At 49.6% G+C, this 27,983-nt stretch overlaps 11 protein-coding genes across 11 annotated transcripts; 6 read left to right on the forward strand and 5 right to left on the reverse strand.

The window, feature by feature from the left end:
• Nucleotides 1-257: 257 nt before the first annotated feature.
• ASPVEDRAFT_51282 (uncharacterized protein) lies at nt 258-2,779 on the reverse strand (the record flags this gene model as incomplete). Its single annotated transcript, XM_040814449.1, has 2 exons — nt 258-2,498; nt 2,555-2,779. 2 exons carry the CDS (start codon nt 2,777-2,779, stop codon nt 258-260), a joined length of 2,466 nt encoding a protein of 821 aa, XP_040665769.1.
• Nucleotides 2,780-3,788: 1,009 nt separating this feature from the next.
• On the forward strand, nt 3,789-4,862 carry ASPVEDRAFT_127424 (putative histone acetyltransferase (MysT1); the record flags this gene model as incomplete). Its single annotated transcript, XM_040806454.1, has 2 exons — nt 3,789-4,451; nt 4,515-4,862. The coding sequence occupies 2 exons, from the start codon at nt 3,789-3,791 to the stop codon at nt 4,860-4,862; spliced, it is 1,011 nt and encodes a 336-aa protein (XP_040665770.1).
• Nucleotides 4,863-5,023: 161 nt separating this feature from the next.
• Nucleotides 5,024-7,461, reverse strand: ASPVEDRAFT_539880 (chaperonin-containing T-complex subunit CCT6). The gene is made up of 7 exons (XM_040814869.1): nt 7,084-7,461; nt 6,940-7,034; nt 6,866-6,887; nt 6,767-6,808; nt 6,692-6,712; nt 6,465-6,638; nt 5,024-6,408 (listed from the first exon to the last, which is right to left on the reverse strand). The coding sequence occupies exons 1-7, from the start codon at nt 7,123-7,125 to the stop codon at nt 5,185-5,187; spliced, it is 1,620 nt and encodes a 539-aa protein (XP_040665771.1). The 5' UTR covers nt 7,126-7,461; the 3' UTR covers nt 5,024-5,184.
• On the forward strand, nt 7,042-9,379 carry sik1 (snoRNP complex protein NOP56). Its single transcript, XM_040814868.1, has 3 exons — nt 7,042-7,668; nt 7,720-8,839; nt 8,921-9,379. The coding sequence occupies exons 1-3, from the start codon at nt 7,505-7,507 to the stop codon at nt 9,164-9,166; spliced, it is 1,530 nt and encodes a 509-aa protein (XP_040665772.1). The 5' UTR covers nt 7,042-7,504; the 3' UTR covers nt 9,167-9,379.
• Nucleotides 9,380-9,640: 261 nt separating this feature from the next.
• Nucleotides 9,641-10,489, forward strand: ASPVEDRAFT_81595 (uncharacterized protein; the record flags this gene model as incomplete). The annotated part of the gene is made up of 1 exon (XM_040817064.1): nt 9,641-10,489. One exon carries the CDS (start codon nt 9,641-9,643, stop codon nt 10,487-10,489), a length of 849 nt encoding a protein of 282 aa, XP_040665773.1.
• Nucleotides 10,490-10,751: 262 nt separating this feature from the next.
• Nucleotides 10,752-11,410, reverse strand: ASPVEDRAFT_128162 (uncharacterized protein; the record flags this gene model as incomplete). The annotated part of the gene is made up of 2 exons (XM_040806521.1): nt 10,752-11,008; nt 11,074-11,410. 2 exons carry the CDS (start codon nt 11,408-11,410, stop codon nt 10,752-10,754), a joined length of 594 nt encoding a protein of 197 aa, XP_040665774.1.
• Nucleotides 11,411-11,842: 432 nt separating this feature from the next.
• On the forward strand, nt 11,843-18,643 carry ASPVEDRAFT_128834 (DNA polymerase epsilon catalytic subunit POL2; the record flags this gene model as incomplete). Its single annotated transcript, XM_040806582.1, has 3 exons — nt 11,843-12,450; nt 12,501-12,640; nt 12,696-18,643. The coding sequence occupies 3 exons, from the start codon at nt 11,843-11,845 to the stop codon at nt 18,641-18,643; spliced, it is 6,696 nt and encodes a 2,231-aa protein (XP_040665775.1).
• Nucleotides 18,644-19,461: 818 nt separating this feature from the next.
• ASPVEDRAFT_164381 (uncharacterized protein) lies at nt 19,462-21,554 on the forward strand. The gene is made up of 5 exons (XM_040808628.1): nt 19,462-19,805; nt 19,863-20,531; nt 20,604-21,003; nt 21,055-21,155; nt 21,209-21,554. The coding sequence occupies exons 1-5, from the start codon at nt 19,578-19,580 to the stop codon at nt 21,434-21,436; spliced, it is 1,626 nt and encodes a 541-aa protein (XP_040665776.1). The 5' UTR covers nt 19,462-19,577; the 3' UTR covers nt 21,437-21,554.
• Nucleotides 21,555-21,684: 130 nt separating this feature from the next.
• Nucleotides 21,685-24,048, forward strand: ASPVEDRAFT_39402 (serine/threonine-protein kinase). The gene is made up of 5 exons (XM_040811913.1): nt 21,685-21,898; nt 22,087-22,337; nt 22,433-22,523; nt 22,599-22,929; nt 22,992-24,048. Exons 2-5 carry the CDS (start codon nt 22,158-22,160, stop codon nt 23,623-23,625), a joined length of 1,236 nt encoding a protein of 411 aa, XP_040665777.1. The 5' UTR covers nt 21,685-21,898; nt 22,087-22,157; the 3' UTR covers nt 23,626-24,048.
• Nucleotides 24,049-24,292: 244 nt separating this feature from the next.
• ASPVEDRAFT_127850 (AMMECR1 domain-containing protein) lies at nt 24,293-25,385 on the reverse strand (the record flags this gene model as incomplete). The annotated part of the gene is made up of 2 exons (XM_040806498.1): nt 24,293-24,758; nt 24,838-25,385. 2 exons carry the CDS (start codon nt 25,383-25,385, stop codon nt 24,293-24,295), a joined length of 1,014 nt encoding a protein of 337 aa, XP_040665778.1.
• Nucleotides 25,386-25,991: 606 nt separating this feature from the next.
• On the reverse strand, nt 25,992-27,939 carry ASPVEDRAFT_81601 (putative regulatory factor Sgt1; the record flags this gene model as incomplete). The annotated part of the gene is made up of 3 exons (XM_040817065.1): nt 25,992-27,356; nt 27,412-27,611; nt 27,675-27,939. 3 exons carry the CDS (start codon nt 27,937-27,939, stop codon nt 25,992-25,994), a joined length of 1,830 nt encoding a protein of 609 aa, XP_040665779.1.
• Nucleotides 27,940-27,983: the final 44 nt, after the last annotated feature.

Here is a 27,983-nt window from a genome sequence, read left to right on the forward strand (position 1 = left end):
CACCTGCCCTGGAACTGCGAGTTTATCATGACAAGAAGGAGCGACCGTCTAACCAAAACGACAGCAATAGGAAAGAACTACAAGGAAACAGGTAGCATAAGAGCCTTCAATAGGGGCTCCATTTTGCATTCGTCAAGTTTGTTTTATTCCAGACAGACATATGAATTAGGTCAATTTCGATCATTACGCCAAATAACTTGTAGGGGATCGGCCGTCAAACAATAATTACAAACATAGAAACAAAGTAAAGGTAAACGCTACCCTCGCTGTTCGTAAGCCTTGCGTTCCTCCTCGATCATCTCGATTGCTTCAACAAGCTCGCCTTTGGCTGCCGCGGCGTAGATTTCCAACCTTTGTCTGCCGCCATCTTCTTCGTTCCCGTACCCCATCTGGGACAACGCATTGATGCATTCATCTATCGCACGTTGCTTCTGTTGCTTCTTGGCTTCCTTATTTGTCACATGCAGAGCTGATTCTTCTGCATGTGCGTCTAGGGGTGGCGTCCACTCAGGTGCTTGCTCTTGCGGCGTTTGTGGAAACTGATGGAACGAAGCACGGTGGCGAGGACCCGTGTGTCGACCATAACCCCGAAGCGAATGGCGTTCGGTGGCCCGTCGCCTTAGCCCCGGCTGAGGCTCGAAAGGATCAAAGGACCTTTGATTCGGCCTTGGAAATCGTACGGTTGCTGCACGGCGAGGATGGAAGTGACCATGAGGATGGCGGTTATAATCCGCTTCTGTAGGGGTTTCCCGAAGGGGGGCGTTGTGCGTCTCTTGCGGAAAAGAGCCTGGTATATGATGGGGTGGACGAGTAGTACTTCCAGCAGCAGCATCCCCAGAATCTTCTGCGTTAGTGGTATCTCTGCTTCTTGGTGTGGCTGGTTGACCTGCTAACATGTGCGCATCTAACTGCGACACAGGTGGGAATCGGGCTTCCGTTTGGGCAAGCAACATATCGTGTACTGTTTCGTTGTTTGGCCTTGAGCCGCTGTTGTCGCCACGCCCAATACCCGGGTAATCATCAGCTGTATCACGACGAACAACACCTGAGGTCTGAGGCGAGGGCACAGTACCGGTATCTGAGTGCCCAGTTGTCTCGTGCGCTAGTGAGGTGATCGGGGTATGGTCAACATATTCAAGATTGATACAATGTCCATCTATAACAGCACCCTGCAGCTCTCTTAATCCCGACGTAGCTGCATCATCCGTGGGGAAGGTCAAATAGCCAAACCCTGCATGTTTGTTGGTCCTGGAATCCAAAGGAAGGTAAACATCAACCTCGAGATTTTTAGACGTAAAAACATCCTTGACCATCCTCTCGGTCACGTTAAACCCAAGATTACCAATGAACAGTGATCGGGACGGAATGGGTTCAAAATTGTGCGGTTCCGACGATGGCTGTTCAGATGCTGGTTGAGGTACAGCGCCAGAACCGGAGTTGGCAAATAAGGGGATTGGCCCGGGAGCATACCAAGGCATTGGGTATGGGCGCGCATAAGGTGCACCCCAGAAACTGGTTGGAGGAGCTTGTGGTGGGATTGTAGCTGGTGATGGTATCGGCCCGAATGGGAACGCGAATGGTGAAGTTGTGGCATCACGGGTTTGGAAGGAATTTGTTGTGGGATTACCCGGGCCGCTTGCTGGAGGGTTGTTAGGCTGAGAGTAATTGGAGAAGCCTGTAAAAAAGCTATCAGGTTGCCCTGCCCAGGCGCTTCGAACACTCGATTCGAAGGTGTCGAGTAGGCTTTGTCCTATCCCACCAAGCTGCACACCCATTTCACGAAATCCATTTAGTGCCTCAGTAGGTGTAGGAATCTCCGGAAAGCGACGAGCGTTTCCCGGGCCGTTGTCTCGCCTAATGGTCTCCGGCAGGTTGTTGAGGGCTGATACCATGGCCTTGACCTGGTCTTCGAATATTAGGAAAGCATTTCGCATAGAGTCCGTGATATCATGCGGAAGGGCCCTCCTAGCGTTCTCCATATGCCTTTCGAGCTCCGGAAGTTTCGACCTCACCCCAGAGCTGATGGATTCCGCCGCTTCGATAACACTTCGTATGGCCGAAGCAAAAGCTTCTGTTGTCTCCCGTGGAAGATCCGAGGCCGATTCGGTCTGCGGGGTCCTAGACGAGGTGTTCTCTGTGGGAGCGTGCCGCGTTTCGTTCATTATCCCGGCCATCGCAGCCTCAAACGCGGAGAGCAATGAATCGGGTGCATCGTTCCCAGTCGCATTCGCCTCGTCATTGTGGAGGTCCGACTTCTCCTCGCGAATCGTATCGGGTTCCGAGCTTCCATCACGATCATTTTGGTCATCCACGACAACTTGAGCTTCAGGCGATTCAGGGCGTGTCGCCCGATTATCAAATCCGAACTTTTTCCAAATATCTGTGACAGACTTCCTGCGTTTAATATCAAATAGATGTATAGTGGTAGGGAAATCAGTATCAGTAATTTGCGGGGGCGGCTCGTCAAGGCGCTGGGCGAGTTCGAGGGATGAGCCAACCTAAAAGAACCAGTATTAGACTGTGAAACGAAGTTATTGGGATATACGGTAGATACCGTGATGGTTTCGCCATCATCCTCATCTAGATAAGTCAACCGAGCCTGCGGATGTATATAGGCAATTTCGTCGTAATCCTCAGCAGCTAACTGCACAAGCCCATGTCGCCGCTGAGGGCCGACACTCACATCCGTAGCATTGTACAGATCGGAAGCGGTATCTTCGATGATGTCGGGGTGCTGGGAATCTTCCTCAAGATCCCTTATCAGGAACGGCTTCAACATTGTTGATAGGACGGGGTCCACTTGGACCGACAAGATTTAGTTTTCGTCAAAGAACGGCAGACCCAAGACTGTGCAAGCGAGCCAGGTGAAATAGTGATGGAATAGTGAAAGTACGAGATGAAAACGGGCGATGTAAGCTTATGGAGGAGATAGAAAGGCGGTCGTAGGAGGAGAAGGAGGGTGGCGCTGGCGACACGGAGCAGGACTGCTGCCTATGATATCGAAGGCTGTCGTTGGTCTCGTAAAGCTCCCGCTCAGACGGCAGCAAGAGGCAAATTATAGGAGCCGGTCATCGTCACACAGGGTGAAGGTGGTTCACAGGTCGGAAAAATCCAGGCAACAAGATAACTAATCTATGAAGGAGCTTTTCAGGAGCTTGAATGGATCGGGACGACTTCCTCCATTCCAGTTCTGCGAAGCTTCGATAATCAACGGCGATTGGATGTACCCCGCGTCTTTATTGGCCACTGGTGGATCAACTGATCACCGATACTGCTTTCTGGATGCCTGGAAACAGCTCAACACACTTAGATGGTTAGCATGTGCATGGCTGCTTACTTCTGATGCAGGGTCCTTTGAAACTGAAATTCTGGGCACTTTCCCTTATTTCACTTGATAAGTAATTGCAGCTTCAGGAGGCTGCTTGATTCTGACCGCATCTGCATCGCTGCTTTTAGACAAAAAACAAAGGGTAAATCACGTGATAATAACTTAAAGCGGCGAGATCCCTCCGCGCATCGGAGCTTGTATATCGCCGGCGCAAAATCGCAAAACACTTTGACAGACGCGGTGTAGTGCTCCGTTATGGCAGTTTGACCTGACCAGAGTCCGCTCTTCCACTCGTGAGACACTGTACTACATCAATCGCCAATGGACTCTCATCAAGGTTATTCCTCCCCACGAGTTCTTATCCCAACCGCGGGACCGACTACACTCGAACCTGCTTAAACACTCGATTCACCGACTTCTGCCCGTCGCCAAAAACGAACTAGAATCACATCCACGCCCAATGGCGGCTGAAGACCCCCATGCACAATCATTGACCCGCAATGTTCAGCACGTCGTTCTTGGCAATCTGCGTTTCCAAACCTGGTACCAATCCATCTACCCAGAAGGCCTCGTCAGCAAAGACACAGACACGCTCTACGTCTGCCGGTGGTGCTTTCGGTATGCATGCGATATAGGCACCCACGCAAGCCATACGAAATTCTGCCCTCACCGAACGACACCCCCAGGGGCAAAGGTCTATGACCACGGAGGCTATTCCGTTTGGGAAGTTGACGGCGCAGACTACAAACTCTTCGGGCAGAACCTCTCCCTCTTCGCGAAGCTCTTTCTCGACCATAAATCCGTATTTTTCGATGTCGTATCCTTTCTCTATTACATCCTGGTATTTACCGACCCGAATAACGATGACCCGAACGAGACATACCACATCCTCGGCTTCTTCTCCAAGGAGAAGCTCTCGTGGGACGCGAATAATCTAGCTTGTATTCTTGTCTTCCCGCCATACCAACATAAGCAGCTAGGGAAATTGCTTATGGGCGTAAGCTATAAAATCAGCGGCTGGGAACAAGATAGCAGCCTAATCGGCGGCCCAGAACGGCCGCTTAGTGAAATGGGGCGCAGGAGCTATAATCGATTCTGGGAGGAACGAATAGCGAGATATCTTGTTTCACATCCTTCTGGTGGGAACGCCACTGAACTGGCGTCGTCGGAGGTGACCAAAACTCAGAAGCCCGCCACGAATAAGGGCCGTAAGAAACATCCTCACGAACTTATGACGATTCAAGAGATTGGCCTGGCTACAGGCATGTTAACGGAAGATGTCATTACCGCATTGCGTGGTCTAGGTGCTCTTGAGCCGGCGAGCCCCTCTAAAACCCGCAAAAGGAATCAATCTAGTGCTGGAGAGAGCGATGCACCCCCGGTTGTTGTTCGAAAGTCCAAGGTACTGGAGTGGGCTAAGGCCCATAAAATTCCCATACGGGACCCTGTTAGACCCGAAGGCTCTGTTCCGCGTAATTCAGAGACGGTGGGAGGCCGGAAGATGGAGATTCCAGGTAGTGATGATGACGAGTGATGCCATTGTTTCCGCTTGCATGTTTGGCATAGCACAGGCAGCGTGATTATTGTCGAATTGTTATTTTTACAGCCTTATCAATTGTTTAACTCGTCTGTGTCTAATAATGTGGTAACTGTTCGCGCTCGCCACTCGCTACGTGCCCTTTTAAATCTTGTAGTGGTCCTCTCAAGTACAGGCAACAATAATGATTGTATCAGAATTAGATTGGTAATGTTATTTACCACTATTGAAGGTATTCAATACATTTTAGGCAGAAGCTATCCTAGAGACATCTCCTGAGTGGTATGATTTTTAGATCTATATTTTGTACGTGACCTCCTTACTCCATGCCGCCGGGCCCACCTTGTTTGCCCATCTGCCTGGCCTTCAGGAGCTCATCACAAAGGAGAAGGTTCGAGGCGATACCCGCACTGGAAGCGACACAGTTTCGCAGGACACGGAACGAGTCGAACACGCCCTCCTGCACAGGATCCATAGGCTCACCCGTAGTCAGATTCAGGCCGACAATGTTGCCATCTGCCTGCTCCTCCTGTAGCACTGCCAGGGAATCCTGGATGTCGTGGCCAGAGTTCTCGGCGAGGATCTTGGGGATGATCAAAAGAGCATCGGCAAATGCCTCGACACCCCACTTGGCCTTACCCTTGACGGATTTGCGGAATTCGTCGGAGGAAAGGTGGGCATGGCAGGCAACCTGGAAAGCTCCCGCACCAGGGATAACGCAACCATCAACGATCGTGTTGTACACTGAGCGAAGACCGTCCCGAACGGCATCCTTAACCTGTGCGATAGTGTGTCCGTTGGGGCCCTTGATAAGCAGAGTCACGGACTTAGGGTCCTTGACCTCCTCAACGAATGTGTATTTCTCCTCTCCGAGCTGGTGTTCGTAGACAAGTCCAGCCCACCCAAGGACATCGGGAGTGAGATCCTCCACACTGTTTTGGGCGATACCTCCGCAAATAAGCTGGAGACGCTCCATGTTTCTGCGCTTAGCTCTTCGAAGAGCCATAATACCGTTCTTCACCAAGACGTCCAAGCTCAGGGGGTCAATTCCCTTCTGGTTGATGATAACAAAGCTCTTCTTAGGGTCGTCTCCGCAGACCTGCTTCTTAAGTTCCACAATCTTCTGTAGCTTCGAATCCACAAATTTGCGCTCACTTTCCACAAGCTTATCCCTCTGCTCGGCGGATGAATAGTAGAATCCGGAGTTAATTTCTGACTTCTCGTACTCGAGACTGACATTAAGGGTAAGGATAAAGGCGTTTTCGACTCGCTTCGGCATATCGGGGTGTCTAGCGCCGTGGTCTAGTGCAAGACCACGGATAAGCTGTGTGTCAGAAGAAGTGCGGTGCTGCATGGTCATGATCTCAACCATGTGCAGATCGGGCTTCTCCGGAGCTCGGTGAATAGCAAGTACGGCATCGACGATGTCGGGTGTGAGTTTTTCGGCGAGCGCGCCGTTCAACTTTGTGCTAAGCGATGTTCGAGCAACGGAAAGAAGGAGCTCGCGGTCAATTGCCCGTTCGATCTTGAATTTGTCGAGAAACTGTTCACCGCATCGATTAGTGTTGCTCAGACCACCGGTATGTCCATATTCCTTACCTTCAGAGCTTCGTCCTTCGCGATCTCATAACCGTCCGTGATAACTCTGGGATGTAATCCTTCAGAAATATGACGGTCCGCCTGTCTCAGAAGTTCTCCGACCAGCAATACGACCGAGGTCGTTCCGTCACCTGTGATATCATCTTGAGCGGTAGCAGCACGAGCGATCATGACCTTTGTGGTGATTAATATGCGAGAGTGTCGTCAAAAGGAAAGGAAGGTCTTACGGCCGTGGGGTTTTGGATTTGCTGCTTTTGTTAGCTACTTCTTCAAAAAACGCGGGGGTCCAAAATTCAGCTTACCATCTCTCGCAGCAGAACGTTTCCATCCTTCGTCAACTTGATCTGTTTCGAGAACTGTTAGAGGTTGCTATTGTTTCCAATGGGACTGATAATTCGTACACCACCAGAACCATCCACCAGCCTAATATTTGTTAGCTTGGAGCCAATTTGGAATTCGAAGCCTTGAGACATACATCTTCAAGGTCCCGGACGGACCGAGATTCGACTTCAGCACATCCTGAAGACCCTCACCAGCACTGATGTTCACCTTCAAGGCCTCCGCTCTCCGCTGTACCCTGTTAGTCTCTGCACAGGCACTGAGGGGCATTTCTCCATACCCTCGACTCCGCCTTGGGGTTCAGCAGCTGCGTTGCCGACATATCTGCAGAAAAAAGAAACAAGAAGCAGATATATCCAGGAGAAGGTTACAGAACAAAGAGAACGAGAATAGATAGAAAAGGGCTCGCTGCTGCGAAAGTGTAGCCGCACACCCCGTAGTGGTAGCCGTCGAATGCGGTGAGCGCGTGGTTTTGGCAAAAAGCCCACATTCGGGAATCTTACTAGCGCCGGGTGTGAAAAAAAAAGAGCTCCGACGATTCGACTCTGCAAATCTACCCTCGAGGCACTTTTGTCAATTCCCACGCCGGCCGACAGCAGGTCTACAGCCTCAGAGTTCTGCGAAAGTTAAAGGGGGATCCGATTAAACACTTCTGATCGTGCTATATATTTTAGTACTGCAGGCTTTTACCCACTTTCGCAATGGCCGACTTCATTCTTTTCGAGGGCCCTATGGGTTACTCGCTTTTCAAGGTCGCCCACAAGGGTGATTCCGTGGGACATAACCTGAAGGAGGTTCAGGAAGGTGTCGATGACCTGGCTTCGTTTGGCAAGATGGTCCAACTTTCCAGTTTCTTGCCCTTTGAGTATGCTCTTTAGTCTCGCTTCTGTGCGCTCCGCGACTGACCAATCCGTAGGAACAACAAGCAGGCTTTGAGCGAAATCAACGATATTTCAGAGGGTGTCGCTTCTGAAACGCTTGTCTCTTTCCTTGAAATGAATCTTCCCAAGCCGAGCAAAAAGAAGAAGGTTGTTCTGGGACTCGCGGATAAAAACTTGGCCACCAGCATCAAGTCAGCATTCTCTTTCGTCGACTGCGAAACCGGTGATACCAGCGAGGTTGTCCAGGATATGCTCCGCGGCGTTAGACTCCATGCTAGCAAATTGCTGAAGCAACTGCGAGAGGGCGATATGGACACTGCTCAGCTCGGTCTTGGTCACGCCTACTCTCGCGCTAAGGTTAAGTTCTCTGTTCAGCGCGACGACAACCACATCATCCAGGCCATTGCTATCCTTGACCAGCTCGACAAGGCTGTCAACACTTTCTCCATGAGGGTGCGAGAATGGTACTCTTGGCACTTCCCGGAACTCATCAAGATCGTGTCAGACAACCAACGATACGCTCAGCTTGCCCTTTTCATCAAGGACAAGAAGAGTCTGACCGACGAGAGCCTGCATGACGTTGCCGCCCTGGTGGAAGATGACGAGGGTGTTGCCCAGAGCATCATCGACGCCGCTAAGCGCAGTATGGGTCAGGATATCTCAGAATCCGACATGGAGAACGTTGTCTCCTTCGCGCAACGAGTCGTCAGCCTTTCCAAATACCGCAAGTCTCTCCACTCCTACCTGGTTTCCAAGATGAATGTGGTCGCTCCCAACCTTGCTGCTCTGATTGGAGATATCGTTGGTGCTCGCCTTATCTCTCACGCTGGAAGCTTGACCAACCTGTCCAAGTACCCCGCTTCCACAGTCCAGATTTTGGGTGCTGAGAAGGCTCTTTTCAGAGCCTTGAAGACCAAGGGAAACACTCCCAAATACGGTCTTTTGTACCACTCTTCCTTCATTGGCAGGGCTGGTCCCAAGAACAAGGGCCGCATTTCCCGTTTCCTGGCCAACAAGTGTTCCATCGCCTCTCGAATTGACAACTTCAGTGAGGAGCCCACAACAAAATACGGCGATGCTCTCAAAAAGCAGGTTGAGGAGCGCCTTGAATTCTACGCGTCCGGTGCCCCACCGACTAAGAACGAAGTCGCTATGGTATGTCTACCTGCCTTGAATTCCATACAAACCAACCCCCTTTTGTATACTCGAATAAGTAAGATAACTAACCATCACTAGAAAAACGCTATGGACTCTGTCTTGGCTGGTATGGACGTTGATGGCGACGACAGCGATGCCGAGATGAAGGATGTCGACGAGAAGAAGGAAAAGAAGGAGAAGAAGGAAAAGAAAAAGGAGAAGAAGGACAAGGGCGAGAAGGAAGAAAAGAAGAAGAAGCGCAAGTCCGACGCCGGCGAGTCGGAAAAGAAGAAGCGGAAGCACGACACCGATGCAGAGCCTTCCAAGAAGAAGAAGAAGGTCTAAAGACACTATTTCTTGGGACAGGAGGGCGTCTTATCCCGGCGTTGTAGGGTTGCTTTATTCTTTTTTCTTTGGTTTTCCCATTGTCTGTTTCAGTTTGTTCCTACATGATCTGATGGGCTTTATATTTCTGTAAATTATGCGATTTAGGCCAACGCCTTCCAAAACTTGGGTTTCAGCTACAGAATATTACCTTTGAATCTTCTATTTTTGTCCCACATAAACCTGACTGCGAACAGCCCGGAACCTTCTCGGGCGGAAAACTGGCGTCCCCTCTTCAACGGAGACACACCCCCAGCTGATTGTGCCTTGCTTCCTCACTGAGCCTACAATGGAGAGACTATTCCTGCCCCTGTTTCTTTGCTCTTCAAAACGATGCTGTTACTTATTGAAAGACATTTGTAGGGGGTGAAGTTGCGCTTAAATAGGATGCTCGTCTCATCAGTGCCCCTCAGCAGTCTCAGCCCCGCGACGATGATGGCACCGAAGTTGTCATTGCAGTTCAACTCCTCATTTGACGGGCAAAAATCGCCTGAAGTGCTGAGTGACTTTGACCAGTCCACGTCCCCAGAATCCAGTCCCTCCATCGTCAGTCCTCACGAAACCAAGGCCCAAGACTGGGGGGACCATGGAAGATACAGTCCTCGAGCGGTGGTAGCTAGCCGCTTTGGTGAACTGGCAATACGGGGCGATTTCCAGCTCCCCGATCGCAGTCTCCACCAAGCCAACCTTCCTCCTTTTTACCAGACAAATGGCTTTTCAACACAATATTCTGGTCTTCATGGCGCTCATGACATGAACGAGTTGGCCCCTTCAGCAGAAATACAGCGCCATTCCCCACATCCAACTTCGCTTGACGACCATGGTCCTCCTACCTCGGACTCAGTCGCCAATGCTGAGTTCCATCCGCAACCAGCAGAATCAGTGAGAAATTCAAAACAACTGTCTAAAAACCCACGGAAAACGAAGCGAAGTACGAGTGTTCCTGCATCTATAAGGGCGGCAAGAGAACGCAGCTCCTCACCATCACTTCCTGGAGATCCGGAGCATGATTTACTCACTTGGAGCGACTCCGAAATAACCGGCCACATTCCAACGGATCCTGACGATGATGGGTATGGGATCAACGGTATAGGCTTTAAGCCCACTGCAGCGATTGCTTGGTCTCGATCGCAGAAAAGACAGAAGCAAGTTGCAGAATGGAAGAGCCGAGAAGCAAAAGAAGCGCGGGAGAGGCGAAGAGAACGGCGGGTTGGCAACGACTTAGATAAGTTACGAACGGTTCAGTCAGGCTCTATACAAAAGAAGGTCAAATTCGACGTTTGAACAATTTCTTCCACCGAGGTTTTTTTGGGATTCTTCTTTTCTATCATTTATATGGCCGGCGGACTTTTGGCATACGGTACAAAGGCGTTCAACAGCGGCGATACTTTTGGTCAGTCATAACGAGAGCAGGCTCTTGAATCTTGAATTAAGCAGATTGGCGTTTAGGATTTAAGGGCTTTATATACATTATAAAAGTACATCCCAACATAATATACAACATGGGTCAAACTCCGTGACTCAATGCAAAGTGTAAACAAAAGCTCTACCAGAACTTGTAGTTTGCTAAATTCGTCCAACTCTTGCGTTTCCTCTCTTCTTCCGCTACGCGGGCAGCCTCTGCAACCTGCTGTTCCTTCTCACGCTGCTTTTTAATCTTCAACTCCTTCATCAGTTCCACGGCTTGTTTCATTCCGTCCAATTCTTGTATCCGGCGGCGTTGGCAGAACTCATGCGCTGCGAGAGACGTGATAGCGAAGATACCGACAGCCCAATTACAAGCAGACCATATAGAACGCATTCCTGTACAAATTTAAAGGTTAGACTCAGTCAATCCAACCCATATAATAGCATTTGAGTATATTTACCTCCTAGAACACCCCTCACCCCGCCAACACCGAAACCAGCGCCAATGCCGAGTAGCAAAGAGTCGCGCGCACATGGCGCTTTGTAGAACGAGGCCGCATCTTTCATCGACATGGATTTCATAGCCTCCGTGACCGAAACATCATTCGCTTTCTTTCCAGACGCCGTTGGCAGCACGTTCGCTGACTCTTCCGGGTTCCCGAATGCTTCCCATAATTTGCCAACTTGCGACTGTGAACGCTCATACTTTGGTTTCGACTTCGATGATTGCTCCGAGGGTTGCTCACCCACATATTGGGTCGGGGCGGGCTCTGTATTTTGTCGTGTATCATCAGCCATATTGGATTGTCCTGTTGATCGTGGAAATCGCCGGCGAAATCGACCGATATGTACTCTTGCCTTTTTCCGCAACAATCATGATAATGCGGATCATTGTTCATCCGATCGGCTGTCTAGTTGCCCGAAACGGTGTGTTCTGCCGGCGGTCACGTTACTTCAGCCAATCATACGGCACGCGTATAGTAGAACGCGAAACGCGTCGGTCTTGCCGCGGAGGCCCTTTGATGGGTTCTGCTGTCTGCATGCTCCGCTGGGCTCAGTCGAGACCCATTAGATATTGACGACCACTCTTTCGCCCATTCTCTCCAAGCAAAAGCCTCTCGAGACCCGACTCAAGTCCCTGATCTCTCACCTATTCGTACCGCGTTCGATGTTCCACCAATTCTCGCCCTTCATCCTGCACTGATCCTCAGCTGCTGAGGCCATTTCGCAATGCCTTCGCGAAAACCGAGCAAGTATGGCAACAAATTCCGGTCAGGTGGTGCATCGTTCAACCCGAAAAGAACAAAAACCGTGGAATTCTCCTCCCTCCGATCCTCAGAAGCAACGTCTCAAGATGAAAAATTCGAGGCGATCCGGCTTGCGAACAGCATAGATGAGGCGCTGGGCTTCCCGCGCTTCGAAGCTGGCGAGAAGAGAGCCGGGTGGCTTATCAATATGCATAGCACGTCAATAGAGGACTCGAATGTCCCGGGAGGTCGCGCTGGTGTGGATTACTATTTTCTTGAGGACAATGGAGGCAGCTTCAAAGCGACGGTGGAATACGACCCATATTTCCTCATCGCAGTCAAGTCGGGCCACGAGGCAGAGGTTGAAGAATGGTGCCGGAGGATGTTTGAAGGCCTCATAAAGAAAATCAAGAAGTTAGAGAAGGAGGATCTCAAGCTTCCGAACCATCTGCTTGGACACCAGAGGCCCTTTCTTCAGCTGGAGTTCACTAACGTCAGCCATCTTCTTGAAGTACGGAAAACTCTTTTGCCTCTGGCAGAGAAAAACAAGAAGAACGTCAATATGATGGATACTTATGTTGAGATCTCGAAGTTGGTCTTTCAAAATACCTTAAATTGTGGCATGAGCTAACTTTGTCCAGTGCAAACTCTGGATTCGATCTCTTTGATGACGAACTAATTAATGATGCACGACCTAATGGCAGCACTAATGCGAGTGATTTTATAATTGATATTCGAGAATATGATGTTCCATACCATGTTAGAGTGGCAATTGATAAAGGTAAGCAACCCTCCAACTATATGCGAAATAACGGCTAATAGGTTTTCCGTTTAAGATATACGGATAGGAAAATGGTACACGGTAGAGGCGAAACACGGCGTTATTTCATTAACTTGCTTGGAAGAGCGACTTACAAGAGCGGATCCTGTGGTTCTCGCGTTTGATATTGAGACAACGAAGCTACCGCTCAAGTTCCCCGACTCTGTGATCGACCAGATTATGATGATATCCTACATGATCGACGGCCAGGGATTTTTAATTACCAATCGGGAGATAGTGTCGGAAGATATTGAGGACTTCGAGTACACTCCTAAACCCGAATACAACGGACCCTTCATGATCTTCAACGAGCCTGATGAGCGGAGCGTTCTCGAACGGTTCTTTGAACACATACAACAAGCCAAACCGACTGTCATCGCCACATACAACGGTGACTTTTTCGATTGGCCTTTCGTTGAAGCTAGGGCAAGCGTTCTAGGTATCGACATGTACAGAGAGATTGGGTTCCGAAAAAACAGCGAAGATATCTATGTCAGCGACCACTGCGCACATATGGATTGCTTCGCATGGGTCAACCGTGACAGTTATCTTCCACAAGGTTCTCGTGGTTTGAAGGCTGTCACCGTTGCGAAGCTCGGGTATGACCCTGATGAACTCGACCCGGAACTCATGACTCCCTATGCAAGCGAACGACCGCAAACATTGGCTGAATATTCAGTTTCCGATGCCGTCGCTACGTATTATCTGTACATGAAATATATTCACCCCTTCATCTTCTCTCTTTGCACGATTCTCCCTTTGAACCCGGATGATACCCTGCGCAAAGGAACTGGTACCCTCTGTGAGATGCTTCTGATGGTCCAAGCATATAAGGGCAATATTATATTGCCGAACAAACATAAGGACCCGCCGGAAGCCTTCTACGAGGGTCATCTTCTCGAGTCTGAAACGTATGTTGGTGGACACGTCGAGAGTATCGAGGCTGGAGTGTTTCGAAGTGACATTCCTGTTCCTTTCAATGTCGACCCGACGGCCGTGGACGAACTACTTCGTGATCTTGACGCTGCCTTGAAGTTCAGTATCGAAGTCGAAGAGAAGAAGTCCCTAGACGATATCGCCAACTATGAAGAAGTCAAAGGACAGATTTCCAAACTTCTCATCGACCTACGAGACAATCCTCAAAGAAACGAAGTCCCTTTCATTTACCATTTGGATGTCGCTTCCATGTATCCAAACATCATGATCACAAATCGACTTCAGCCTGATTCGCTAATTCAGGAGTCGAATTGTGCTGCGTGTGATTTCAATCGTCCTGGTAAGACCTGTGATAGACGTTTGCCATGGGCTTGGCGAGGTGAATTCCTTCCAGCAAAGCGTGACGAATACAACATGATCCGGCATGCTGTCCAAAATGAACGTTTTCCTGGGAAAACGAAGAAGGCCCCGATGAGGGCGTTTTCTGAGATGAGCGCCGACGAACAAGCGGCCATTGTCAAAAAGCGTCTTCAGGACTACAGCAAAAAGATCTACCATAAGATCCACGACAGCAAGACAATGGTAAGAGAGGCCATTATCTGCCAACGGGAAAACCCCTTCTATGTGGACACTGTGCGTAGCTTCCGTGATCGAAGATACGATTTCAAAGGCAAGCAAAAAGTATGGAAGGGCAAAACCGACTCCCTGAAGTCGTCAGGTGCTCCATCCTTGGAGGTGGAGGAAGCGAAAAAGATGATAGTTCTATACGACTCTCTTCAGCTTGCCCACAAGGTTATCCTTAACAGTTTCTACGGTTATGTCATGCGAAAGGGTTCCCGATGGTACTCTATGGAGATGGCCGGTGTCACTTGTCTGACTGGTGCACGTATCATTCAGATGGCCAGAGAGCTTGTTGAACGGATAGGACGACCGCTCGAACTTGACACAGATGGTATCTGGTGTATGCTTCCAGGAACATTTCCTGAGAATTTCTCATTTACACTCAAGAATGGCAAGAAGCTGGGTATATCTTACCCATGTGTTATGTTGAATCACCTTGTCCACGGAAGTTATACAAATCACCAATACCAGGCCCTCTCAAACCCGAAAACCTTCAAGTATGAGACGCACAGCGAAAACTCGATCTTCTTCGAAGTCGATGGACCTTACAGAGCAATGATCTTGCCCACGTCCAAGGAGGAAGACAAGAACCTAAAGAAGCGTTACGCTGTTTTCAATGACGATGGCTCATTGGCAGAGTTGAAGGGTTTCGAGGTCAAGCGGCGAGGAGAACTCAAATTGATCAAGATCTTCCAGACTCAGATCTTCAAATTCTTCTTGGAAGGATCAACGCTTGCGGAGACCTATGGTGCAGTAGCTCGCGTGGCTGATAGATGGTTGGACGTTCTCTATGAGCATGGGTCTACACTAGCTGATGAGGAACTTATTGAACTTATTTCCGAAAATCGAAGCATGACAAAAACGCTCGAAGAATACGGAAATCAAAAGTCGACATCCATCACAACCGCGCGGCGTCTGGCAGAATTCTTGGGGGAGCAAATGGTCAAGGACAAGGGTCTAAATTGCAAGTACATTATCTCAGCAAGACCTAGGAACACACCTGTCACAGAACGGGCAATCCCAGTGACCATATTTTCCGCTGAAGAGAGTATCAAGCGCCACTTCTTACGAAAGTGGCTCAAGGACGACCCTGGTGATATGGACCCTCGAAGCGTGATTGACTGGGACTACTACCTGGAACGATTGGGATCCGTCGTACAGAAGCTTATCACAATCCCAGCTGCTCTTCAGAAAATCCGCAATCCTGTTCCTAGGGTTGCCCACCCAGAGTGGCTACAGCGAAGAATCAATAAACAGGATGACAGATTCAAACAGGTGAAGATGACCGATATGTTTGGGAAATCCGAAAAGAATCCATTGGTCGATATATCGGCCAACATCCTTGATCACCGGGTTCAACATGCGGACAATCTGGATGAAGCAATGGCGAGTTCAATGGAAAAGCTCAAGTCCTCGTCTCCGCACAAACTGTCTGGAAAGCGAAAGCACCCCGAGAGTCAACCAAAGACATCGCTGGATCCGTTTGCTAGTCTTCCCGCAAAGATGCCGTCCATGTCAGATGACTACGTTAGTTTCTTGAAGTACCAAAAGCAAAAGTGGAAGATTCAAAAGCAAGCCCGACTTCGCCGCCGACAGCTCTTTGGTGAAAAGGGCAATACCGGAGGAGATTCTCTGAGCCACCTTTTCAGAAACCAGGCTGAGCTGCTTTATATCAGTACATGGCAAGTTTTGCAACTTGCTGAAACAACCAGACCTGGGATTGTGCGGGCATTTGTTTTGATCGACCGCAAAATCCATGCTTTAACAGTCAAAGTTCCCCGATGTATTTACATCAATCTGAAGCAGGACTCACTCCCCGATGTCGATGTTCCAGAATGCGAGGTTGAAAAGGTCAATCACACATTACCGAATGGGCACCCTTCAGTCCATCTGTTCAAACTTACTCTGTCGGAAGAGACTTTCCTACGCGAGGCAGAGAAGATTGACGCTCTTTTGCAACATCCGAGTGTTGAGGGAGTCTACGAGAGAAACATTCCTCTAAACCTTCGGGCAGTACTGAAGCTCGGCAGCATTTGCACATTTGATGAAGGACAGCGAGGTGTGCTTGGAGAAGGACTGGATCGCGGATTCGACCTCTCGACATTATGCCGTACGGCTTCGGAGCAAACATATCTCCAAGACTCCCATCTGGGGTATCATTATCTCTATCATGTTTCATCTGGCGATAAGCAAATATTTGCTATCTTCTCGAGCACGAAGAATGAAGCACACATTGTCATCCTTAACCGTGCAAGAGACGTCCAAGGTCTTCCGAATGTCGACAAGATTTACTCGGAGCTTCTCTCCCGCAAAATGCAAGATAAGTCAACGGATCAGGCCGATGGGGCTTTCGAATATCAAGAGAAGATTCACTTCAGAACCACCCAGATCACAACAAGGAGAAAGGCGTACTTGGAAGTGGGTGATTTGATCAAAAAGCTTCGGAGCGATGAAACACTGCCGGCTGTTATGATAATACAATCTCAGCATAGAAATCGCCTTTGTCATGATATCCCGATCTTGAAGGAATACCCAATTATCCCGGTAAAGCCAGAAGTCTCGGATATGAATCTGCCCCCATTGGGGTGGCAGTCTTTTATTGCCAGGAGACTGGTGACACACTATCTTTATCTGTCATCCTGGGTGCAACACCTCACAATGCTCGCTAGATACGGTGATGTCCCACTTTGCAACCTCGAGAGTGACGATCCACGATTCCTGATTGATATCTCATACGCTAGGCGGCTTCAACAAAACAATGTTGTTCTATGGTGGTCGACAAACGCGAGGCCCGACCATGCGGGATATGAAAAGGATGACATTACCGGCCCGCTAGAAAGGGTTAGCATGCCATCCATTAACGTTCCCAACTCTTATACCACCGTATGCGTCGAGCTAGAAGTTCGTAACCTCGCCATTAACACGATCCTCACTTCATCTATAATCAATGAGATGGAAGGAACCGACTCACTCCTTGCTCCGTCCGAGCCATCAGCGGAAGGGAGTGGCTCTGGTGTTCTTTACTCTGAAAAGGCATTTGCGTCGGCTGGTGCAGGTGTGCTACGTGAGATGGTAAAGCACTGGTGGTCCGAGGCCTGCCAAGGGAATAACATGGCAGACATCATGGTGCAGCATTTGATTCGATGGGTGGAGAGTCCGGCGTCATGTCTTTACGACCGTTCGTTGCATCAATATGTGCGGATGTTGTCGAGAAAGTCTTTCCAGCAGCTCATGGCTGAATTCAGACGCGTCGGCTCGAATGTCATTTTCGCGAGCTCTACACGTCTCCTGCTTCAGACTTCAAAGACGGAGGTGGGGAACGCCTACGCGTACAGCCAGTACGTGCTGAAGTCGATTCGGGCAAACCCATCGTTTCACTTCATTGATCTTGATATCAAGGAATATTGGGACTATCTTGTTTGGTATGATGAGTACAACTATGGCGGCAAGGGGTGTCAAGAAGTTGTGGAGGCGGACGAACAGCCGCTGGAGACCGTCATGCACTGGCAACTTAGCCGGTTCCTGCCAATGCCCATGCAAACTATATTCCATGACTGGGTTGTGGAATACCTTGAGCTGATGCACGGCTTCAAGCGACCAGAAACCGATGATTCATCTACTCCACGCATGACCCAAATCCCTCTCACGCGGGAAAACGGCGAGGTGAATGAAGAACTCTCGGCTGTTCTCGCAGACAAGTTTTCCAAGCCCCTGAAGAAACAAATTTCTGGTCTCATCCGGCGTCAGCGGGAAGAACTGCTACACCCCGAACTGGCCTCCGATTACGTCTTCCCAGTTCTCCCAGGTGTCTTAACAGATCCCAATGAAGAAAAGCGCAACCCCGTCCTCGAACTAGTTAAACTTCTAATGCAGGTCTTGAGTCTATCCAAGACGACAGCGCTCGAAACTCGTCTATTACGGCGCGAGTTGCTCGCACTTTTCGAAGTCCGGGAATTCAGCAAAGAAGGACGCTTCGAGAATCCAGGAAATAGCCTCAAAATCCCGGAGATTACGTGCAGTGCCTGCTGCTTAATCCGCGACCTAGACTTGTGCCGCGATGAAGACGTGCTTCCCGAACCTGGGAATGATAGTTCAAACACGTTGTCAAGGCCATGGCGCTGCCCATTCTGTCAGACCGAGTATGATCGCCTGGCGCAAGAAGAGATGCTGATCGGCGAAGTGTACGGCATGATTGTTGCCTGGCAAACGCAGGATCTCAAGTGCTCAAAGTGTGGGACTCTTAAGGTCAGCGAATTCATGGAGCATTGCTCGTGCAGCGGCAAGTGGGCAGAAACCATGGATCGCGGCGATATCGAAAAGAGGTTGCGTGTTCTAAGCAGTGTTGCGAAGTTCCACGAACTCAAGCTGCTGCAGAATGTTGTCGAGGAGGTTCTCAGCCACGTTTAGTCTCTGTTCTTTAGCTAATCTGGCGTTGAATGTGTTCATTTGTATAGCATGGTTGGTGACACTGGCGTTTATGGGCGCAACATTATCATATTACTTGTGTAGTTTAGCCGGTATATAAACCTCAATCTATTGAATCTGAATTCAACTGCGAAACTGCGGATTGTCCCGTAATTCCAAAGTATCCCAGGCACTGAAGCCCACGGCCCGGTAGCATCAGGGCTTGTATAATCCGCCACATACATGACCTGGAATTGCAAAAGCCATCTCTGACTAGGCCCAAGCCAGCTTCTAGCTCTTGTCCAGCATTTCTTCAAAACGTACTAACCGCGAAGACATACCGGTGGAGTCGGAACTTGGCCGATCCAACACTGGAAACACCTAACTTAAGGCCGAGGAGATACAGAGAAGGCATAAGGTGGACCGTAAGAAGCACGACATAGACTATTTTGGTTTATTCAGAGCCCTCCAGGATTAAGTGGCGACTGGAACCCTTTGTGTCAACTAACTGCAGTGGGCGCAATTAGTATACGCAGGTTGGTCCCTGCTTAGCGTGTAGCTGGCCAGTACGTAACAAGAATCCGTCAACAGAGAGCATATACTCTATTCTGGCCATTTATTTATCTGAAAATAGATAATATACTGGGAAAATAAACTATAGTATCCCAGCATACTACAATATCCGGTGTTTTCTTGCATATTCTCGTTCTCGTGGAAATCTGTTAGGTGGGACGTTGCAGCAGCTCCGCGGAGATGTACTCCGCAAAACACAGGGTCTGTTGTATTGTATGAATTTAGCTCCTCGCACGCCATTATATACCTCCTAGTGTATGGTATCATCTGCATTCATTTGCACGTATTCAATGAGCGAGGATAAAACTCGGGCAGGGCTCGCTTGCCAAGATGTTTTGGCAATTGCACGGCAGACTTCGAAATCATGGCAGAGAAGCCAACTCCTGAGGACTCGATCGCCTCCAAGGACCAGGTCCACGAATCGGTCTCTGAGAAACTTGGGACCCAAACATTGCATCATAGGAAGGGCGATGCGTTTGTCGGCGGCGGTGCTACAGAGCTCTATGAGCCGATTCCTGAATATGAAGGGAGACATCGGTATGACCCCGGTGCTGAGTGGACGGAGAAGGAGGAGAAGCGGCTGGTCAGGAAGGTTAGTATCTTTATCTCGTGTTTTCTAGTGCACTCCGAGCTAAGCTACGTCTTGTAGCTCGATTACCGCATCTGTTCCTGGGTCTGTTTGATGTTCTTCGCTCTGCAGCTCGACCGGGGCAACATCTCCCAGGCATTGAGCGACGGCATGCTGGACGACCTCGGATTATCGACAAACCAGTATAACTACGGCATGATGGTCTTCTATCTCTGCTTTCTCTGCGCCGAAGTCCCCTCGCAGATGATTTCCAAGAAACTCGGGCCCGACGTCTGGATCCCCATCCAGATGATGACATGGAGTGTTATTGGGATACTCCAGTGTCTGATAACAGGAGAGAAAAGCTTCTATGCGACTCGGGCCTTGCTGGGTCTGGTAGAAGGCGGCTTTATCCCGGATGCGCTACTCTACTTGTCCTATTTTTATACGAACAGGGAGCTCCCGATGCGCGTGGGCCTTTTCTACTGCTCTTCGCACTTTACGTTCATTGTTGCCGCGTTTTTGGCTTATGGTATACTCCATATGCGTACGATTGGCGGATGGGAGGGCTGGAGGTGGCTGTTTGCCTTGGAGGGGGCTCTGACAGCCATAATCGGTTTTGTATCGTGGTTCTATCTTCCCCCAAGTCCGACTCAGACTGCCAGTTGGTTCCGGGGCAGAGATGGCTGGTTCTCAGAGAGAGAAGAGGTCATCATGGTCAATCGAGTGCTAAGAGATGATCCAGGCAAGGTACGTCCATCCGTCAAATGATGTCTATTGAGATGCTTTGGTCGACAGGACAACTAACAACGCGTCCTCCAGGGAGGGATGCACAACCGTCAAGGCCTGACTCTGAAGCTACTCTGGGCTTCGCTCACCGACTACGATCTATGGCCCTTGTACGCAATCAGCTTCACGTTGCTGATTCCGACAAACCCTGTCACGGCGTATTTGACTCTCAATCTGAAATCCCTTGGGTTTGACACCTTCGAGACCAATCTCCTGACGATTCCAGCATATGTGCTGTTCCTGATCCAACTTGTATTCTGGTCCTGGATCTCAGAAAAAATCAACAACAGAATGGCGGTTGTCATGTTCTATTCCATATGGTGTTTGCCTCTGCTCCTGGCGCTGGAACTGCTGCCGTCCACCGCGAGTCCCTGGAGCTGGTATGCTCTCACTGTGCTCTTGATAGGTTTCCCATATATCCACTCCATCAACGGTAAGCCAGGAATATCTACTAAATGAAGATTTTATTCTAACAATCCCCCAGTCAGTCTCACATCGCGCAACGCCGGTACGGTGCGGACACGGACAGTCGGCAGCGCAGTGTATAACATGATCTGCCAGGCGAGCTCTATTATTTCCTCGAATGTAAGTACACAGTTGCTACAGTATACTTTTCTCGGCATCACTAACTCAAGTAGATCTATCGCGAGGACGACAAACCCCACTATAGGCGAGGAAACAAGGTTCTCCTTGCGCTTGTGGCCTGGAACATTGTCATGACAGTTTTCATCAAGGTCTACTACGTTTGGCGGAACAATTCTCGAGACCGGGTCTGGGATGCGATGAGTTCCCAGGAGAAGGACCACTATTTGCGGACGACGAAGGATGAGGGGAATAAAAGGCTGGATTTCCGGTTTGCGCATTGATAGATATACAATGGTGCTATATATAGACGACCATGACTGTCGGAACCGAGGCAGACCGAAATTATATATATATATATATACATATACAAAAGTTTATAGACCTAAAAAACCAAATGTCCTTCCAGCACATTATGATCCGGGTGAATAATAGTGAATTAAAATAATGCAAGCTTTGAAACAGCCCCGTAGGCATCTGTATAAAGGGTGGCAGAGTTGCCGCGACGATCACTGGCGCACTCAGCCCGGTTCCGATCACTTTGTCTGGCCGACCGTCGCTTCTCCCTCCGCACTCTCCTCCTTGTCGTCGACGGGACCCTGTTCTGACCTTCTTTTCTATTTTTTTTCCCTATCACTTTTAGTACTTTGTGACTGGTAGAGGTTCGAGACTCCGAACCGCCAGTCCGGACTGTCCCCTCGCATCGAAACCCCGCAGTCGCTTGGCCGATCCGATAGCAAAGTAAGGTAGGTAAGCTTCACCGAAAATCTCCCACGCTCTTGGAACTCTCCCGTTTGCGCCTGTCTATTTAGAGGCTAGGCCTTGGAAACATTGGGCCGGTTTCCCTTACAAATCTAACCCTCATCGCCGCTGCTACATCGTTGCGCTGGTTGCGCCGTCTATTCCTTGAATCTGACCAGTCATTTTGAGACAGAAGCGAACGCAATATATCCTCAGTCTGACTCTTTCCCGAAACCTGATCTCCGGTACTGCTGCTCCTCCGGAATGGCCACCCAACCCCAGCCGGGCCAGAAACCCAAAGTCCAACCATGCCGGTACAAGACCGGAAAGACCCTCGGAGCGGGCTCCTACTCGGTCGTGAAGGAATGTGTACACATTGACACCGGTCAATACTACGCCGCGAAGGTGATAAATAAGCGACTGATGGCTGGACGTGAACATATGGTATTTTCCTCGCCCAAAGGCTGCCGCTCATGGCCGATTGTCCAGAGGCCGATAATTGCGGATGGGCTCCAGAACGTCGGCTAAGGCGGATACAGGTTCGGAATGAGATCGCAATCCTGAAGAAAGTTTCAATGGGCCACCAGAATATCCTGACCCTGGTTGATTACTTCGAGACGATGAATAACTGTACGGCTCCCACCAGTGCTGGTTTCCATATGGCTGCCTAGAACTCTGCGCTAACGGTTCGCCTTTTTGCTGCAGTATACCTTGTCACGGATCTTGCATTGGGCGGGGAGCTATTTGATCGTATTTGTCGCAAGGGAAGCTACTATGAATCTGATGCTGCTGACCTTATTCGCGCTATCCTGTCTGCTGTCGCATATCTGCATGACCATGGCATTGTACATCGCGATCTAAAGCCGGAGAACCTGCTTTTCCGCACCCCCGAGGATAACGCAGACTTGTTAATCGCGGACTTTGGTCTATCGCGAATCATGGACGAGGAACAATTGCACGTCCTCACCACGACATGCGGTACTCCGGGATACATGGCCCCCGAGATCTTCAAGAAGAGCGGCCACGGAAAGCCTGTGTATGTCTCTACCGTCCCCAAATACCATCCCCATGAAATGCCAGCGACTAACTGTAATACAGCGACATCTGGGCTGTTGGGGTAATCACCTATTTCATGCTCTGCGGATACACTCCTTTCGACCGCGACTCCAATCTCGAAGAGATGCAGGCCATTCTCGAGGCTTCATATTCATTCACGCCCGTGGAGTATTGGCGCGGCGTATCTGTTGAAGCCCGAGAATTCATCAAAGCCTGTTTAACAGTCAACCCACAAGCCCGTCTAACAGCCCACCAAGCCTTGCAACACCCCTGGGTGAACCCGCCATACGACCCACAGGCTCAGAACGAGGCCCAAGATCTTCTACCAACTGTCAAGAAGAACTTCAACGCCCGCCGCACCCTCCACAAAGCAATCGACACCGTCCGCGCCATCAACAAACTGCGCGAAAACGGTGGCCTCATGATGGACGGCATGATGAGCGTCGACCCCAAGCCCGAGCAGGTTAACGGGAGCGAAGTCACAGAGGATCGATCATCATCCAACACCCCACAGGGTGGCGGAAGCGGCGACCAGATGGAAATAGACAGCCGTGGCAATGCCCGCGGCCAAACAGACCACCAGATCCGAGAACAAGAACGAAAAGTCAAGGCTACCGTTGCTGGGCTATGGAGTAAAACCGCCAACCGAGGTGGACAGTTTACGCCGCGTCGATGATTATAACACGAGGAGAAATGCCTGCATATGGAATAGAATAGCGATACCCTTACCCTCTTATAAACCCTTTCTGTCTATCTATCTGTTGGATGATGATATCTTTTTCTCCCCCGCGCGCTCGTTATAAGCTGCACTGCCGTTCATTTTAGCTCTGGCTTTTCTCGGTTGTGCATTTATTGGTGATATATGATTGTTGTTTGGTCTTGTTCATCATACTGGTTGTGAATAACCTTACGGGCTAAACATGACCACTTCGGGATATCGACTTATCACTTATCTACTTATTGTATTGCTTGGTATATACCTAGCATGGCTCTGATATATATATATATGGATTTGTTCGATGATGTTAAAACAGATCTAGGAGTTTCTTATAAATATACTTGGCATATTTATTTATATAACACTCTAGCACCTGCCACTTACAGAAACATGAATGTAGTGCATGCTTCCATTACGAATATTATTGAATGAATACAATATTGCATTCTACGTACCTATTATAACCCCGGAATATCTTCAGCCAATTGAAACAAAATAACGCCTATACCGGATAAAACACCCGTCCATTTATCATAGCCATCGTGGAGGGTTGTCATAGAACATAAGTCGTATCCCGTGATACTACTGGCCTGGTGACCCCGGCATAAGAGTGAGTGCAAGATGATCAAGTCAACAAATTCTCACTCCCATCATCCAAAGACAGCACCCATTTACGCCATTCTTGCCAGTGCTCGTAGTCTGCAGACGACTTGAGGCCTTGATACTTGACGGTGCGGAAGTCTGAGACCTGGTCCCATGGCTTCGAAGACGTCGGGTTCTGGCTTGTGCTGCTGCTACCCCTGAGGAATCTCCTCGTGGAGCTTTCGTACGGAGCGTCCCACCCAGCTTTGTGCATTAAGCTCTTCACGGTTTCTTCTTTCGTCCAGCCTTGTTCGACCGGAACGTCGGGGAGATACGTTGCACCGAAGCGGCGGCCGCGATGAATGAATGAGATGCGGATTCCGTGGACGCCGAGCGTCCAGTCTAGGGCGTTTGTGCATGGTTCGAAAGTCCCTAGGAGAGTTAAAGAACAGGAGAGGGAGGGGAGAAGTGATTCTGGGATTGGAGAAAACCGGGTGTCTTCAAAGGCACTGTTGATGGGTTAGTTAGCTTGGGTCTATGGGGAAGGGTTTGAAGGCGGCGGTAGCGATGCGTGGTAGGTGTACATACGATTCGAAGGCGTAGTGCTTCAGGCCACGAGGAAGTACTTGCGGCTCAAATGTACCGATACACCCACGCAAGGATTTACGGCCGCTCTTCGATAGTGTGTTCCATGTGACGAACAGGGGGTATTTCTGCTCGCCTAGCCTCTGTGGTGCGCTTGGAGTATCTGACTGCGAAGACATCGAGCTGGATGTGGTAGCACTCGAGAAGACGGAGCTTGATGACTTGTTAGACATCGTTGATGGTGTTGTAGATACACTAGAATCAGCTGCCTGGGTCTGAAGGCGGTCGATACTCGGGAGCTTAATGGTCTGAGGGCGTGAGATGCTCTGCACTCCCTGACCTGGTTCTTCAATATCGTTTACAGGCTGCTGCCCAGGGATGTCGTTCTCACTTGAAGGTAACGCTTCGCCGTCTTGAAGCTCGGAAAGTTTCTTGAACTGTTCGTGTCTTTCCCATAGCTCTTCCACAGCGGCAAGGCTGATAGAGTCATTACCCTCATACGATGCAGCCAGGCACTCGAAGCAATAGTAGCAATGGGCAGCAGTCGCCATGACCTTGAATGGGGATACAGGAGCGTCAAAGTCACCGACAGACAATAAAACGCATATGTTGCTTGTGACAGGAAGGTCCGGCCGGCTTGAATACTTTATGGGCGCAGCAGGGTATGTCACCCAACACTAAGTGTCTCCACCACCACGGCTGACAGTGGGCCAGATCTTTAAACCCAGGGAAATGCAAAGACTGCGTAGACGGAGCTTGAACTGCTGGAAGGCCGGAAGTCTGGGAGAAAGTTTGACTTTCAGAAAACGAGTGTCACCAGCAGTGTATTGCACAGCCTGAAGTTTATCAGGGTTGGGACCGTGGTGGGGTGGGATGAGGAGGAAGAACTAGGAAAGAAGCGGAGAGATCGAGAGAGGGGAACAGCCCCGATAAGCAGTAGCACGTGACTGATAACGTCTGTCTCCGTGGCTTTCCGGGGTTCCAAATCTGGAAAGTATACTTTTCAGCAATGTTCAGTGGGTTAGGAGACATACTCCTTGATGATCCTGTTCTATCTGATGCTGTCCATTCTATCTTCAATCTCAGACTATGCACCCGCGCTCCTGAAAATGCAAAACACAAAGTCGTTACAACTCCACCAATTTTTGTAGAGCAGATCACCGTTCGCGATCGTCTTTCGGCATAGGCACATTCATCATGGAAAGTATGTTCCCTGCTGGACCTGCCGACCCTGACTGTCCCTGAAGGCTTTCCAAGAGGTTCTTCACAAGGTTGATATTGATGTTATCGCCCTCGGCTTCCGCGCCCCCATTTATCCCTTCATTTGGTTCTTCCTGAGACACGGCACGTTTGCCCTGAGAGACATCACTAGGACGGTTCAAGTTCAGAACTCCCGTTCCTTTCAATTCAGCTTCCATTTCTCTTGAAAGCTGCTGTATTTGTTCAGTGTCATCCTCGGAGTCGGTGTCCAGTTCCTCCACTCGTTTGGACGTCTTCGGTGGTGCGGACGGCCCGCTAAGACCAGGCAAGGAAGGCGGCATAGACGACGGCATGCCCATCATCTCTTTCATCATTCTGGAAAATTCTTCCTCGTCAAAGGATGCGTCTTTGTCCTCCCCTTCGCTATCCAATTCTTCTTCCTCATCCTCGTCGACATCAGAATCTGTTCCGTAATCGTCAATGAAGTCGGCTCCTTCGAAGCCGGCTGATTCGTCGTTTAAGAACTTCTCAAACTGAGAAACTATACGTTGCAGATTTTCTTGTGCATTGGAGTCGCCAAATTCTCCCGCAGACTTTTCCTTCTCTTTGCCCTTCCCTTTAAGCTCCGTGTCCAGGTCCTCAAAGTTAATGTCCAACCACTTTTCGTCATCCTCACGCTTCTCCCAAGTTTGAATCTCTTCATCAGTGGGAAGAGATTCATCCCCCGTATCCAAGTCCTCGAGTATAAGTTTCATCTCTCGCACCAGCTGCTTATCCTGATTCTGGGGGTCTGTGAGAAGCATTTCGAACCCTGAAGTAACTTTCATACCCGTATCAGCACGGTCATATAACTTCCGATCCTCAATAGAAGGTAATTTTCCGACCCAAGATTTGGGAGCCGGGAAATCCTGGCTTTTAATTTGCGCATAGCCAGTCCGTGTAAATCTGGTGCTCACTGTAATGAAATCCTCAGGCTTGAAAAGTAAGTCTCCTGCATCTTTGCCTCGAAGAGGCCTCAATGCGATTGGATCCCGAAGGTAAAAGGCTTCGACAGCGGGAGATATATAAGCGGGCTTTTGATGCAAGAGGTAGGCCACCTTGCGAGGGATAGTAACCAAAGCCGAATGGAGGTTCTCACTAATCTGCTTGGGATAATTCCGTAGTCGGTAAAATGCCTCTTCCTGAATCATGGCTGAGCGCATAAGTCGCTTGGGATCCTCTTTTATTATCCTCCTCGCCTCCGGCAGCGATATCGTTTCCGTGACTTTGCCCTTTTCATTCTTCGGCTTAATGACAACAAGATCTCCCTGATGCAGCCATACCTAATGAGCAGTTAGCATATGCGGTAAAGTTGTGGGTTAGAAAGGCGAGGCATACCCTATTATCTGCTATTTCCGGTTCCAGCCATGAAGGCAACGCACCGGCAGCTTCTGCAAGGAGGAACTGACCATCATTATCTGTCACCGTAGCCCAGGCATCTGGGTGTTTCTTCGTCAACTCCCGCAACAGATACACGATCACCCATTCATCTTCGACTGAGTCTCCGAAATTTGTCCGACCGCTTAATATGGTTGTTCCTAAGACATGATCTTGTTAGATATGCTCGTAAGACAAAGAGGTATGGCGCGGCGCAAACATACCGTCTTTTTTGGTAAGCTCAAGGCGAAATGCCTCTCTTTGCCATATATAGTTTTTTAGTAATTGTTTAGTCAATTCAGCAGAGGATCTCTGCACCTCCGTCAACCGTGCTCGTGTATCCGCGACCTCATCGACAACAGCGGGGGCGGGGCTTGTAGGAATATATTGTAACGAGTATTCGATGCAGTCGTCCGGTAGTTCAGGTTTAGGAATGGGCCGAAAGGTGGACTTGAACCACTCGATATCCTCCTGCGACATGGGCGCCATAATTATCCACTTCTTAAAAGCTCCCTAATTTGCACAGGAGCTAT

The sequence above is a fragment of the Aspergillus versicolor genome (assembly GCF_001890125.1).
Source record: "Aspergillus versicolor CBS 583.65 unplaced genomic scaffold ASPVEscaffold_3, whole genome shotgun sequence".
Lineage (NCBI taxonomy): Eukaryota > Fungi > Ascomycota > Eurotiomycetes > Eurotiales > Aspergillaceae > Aspergillus > Aspergillus versicolor.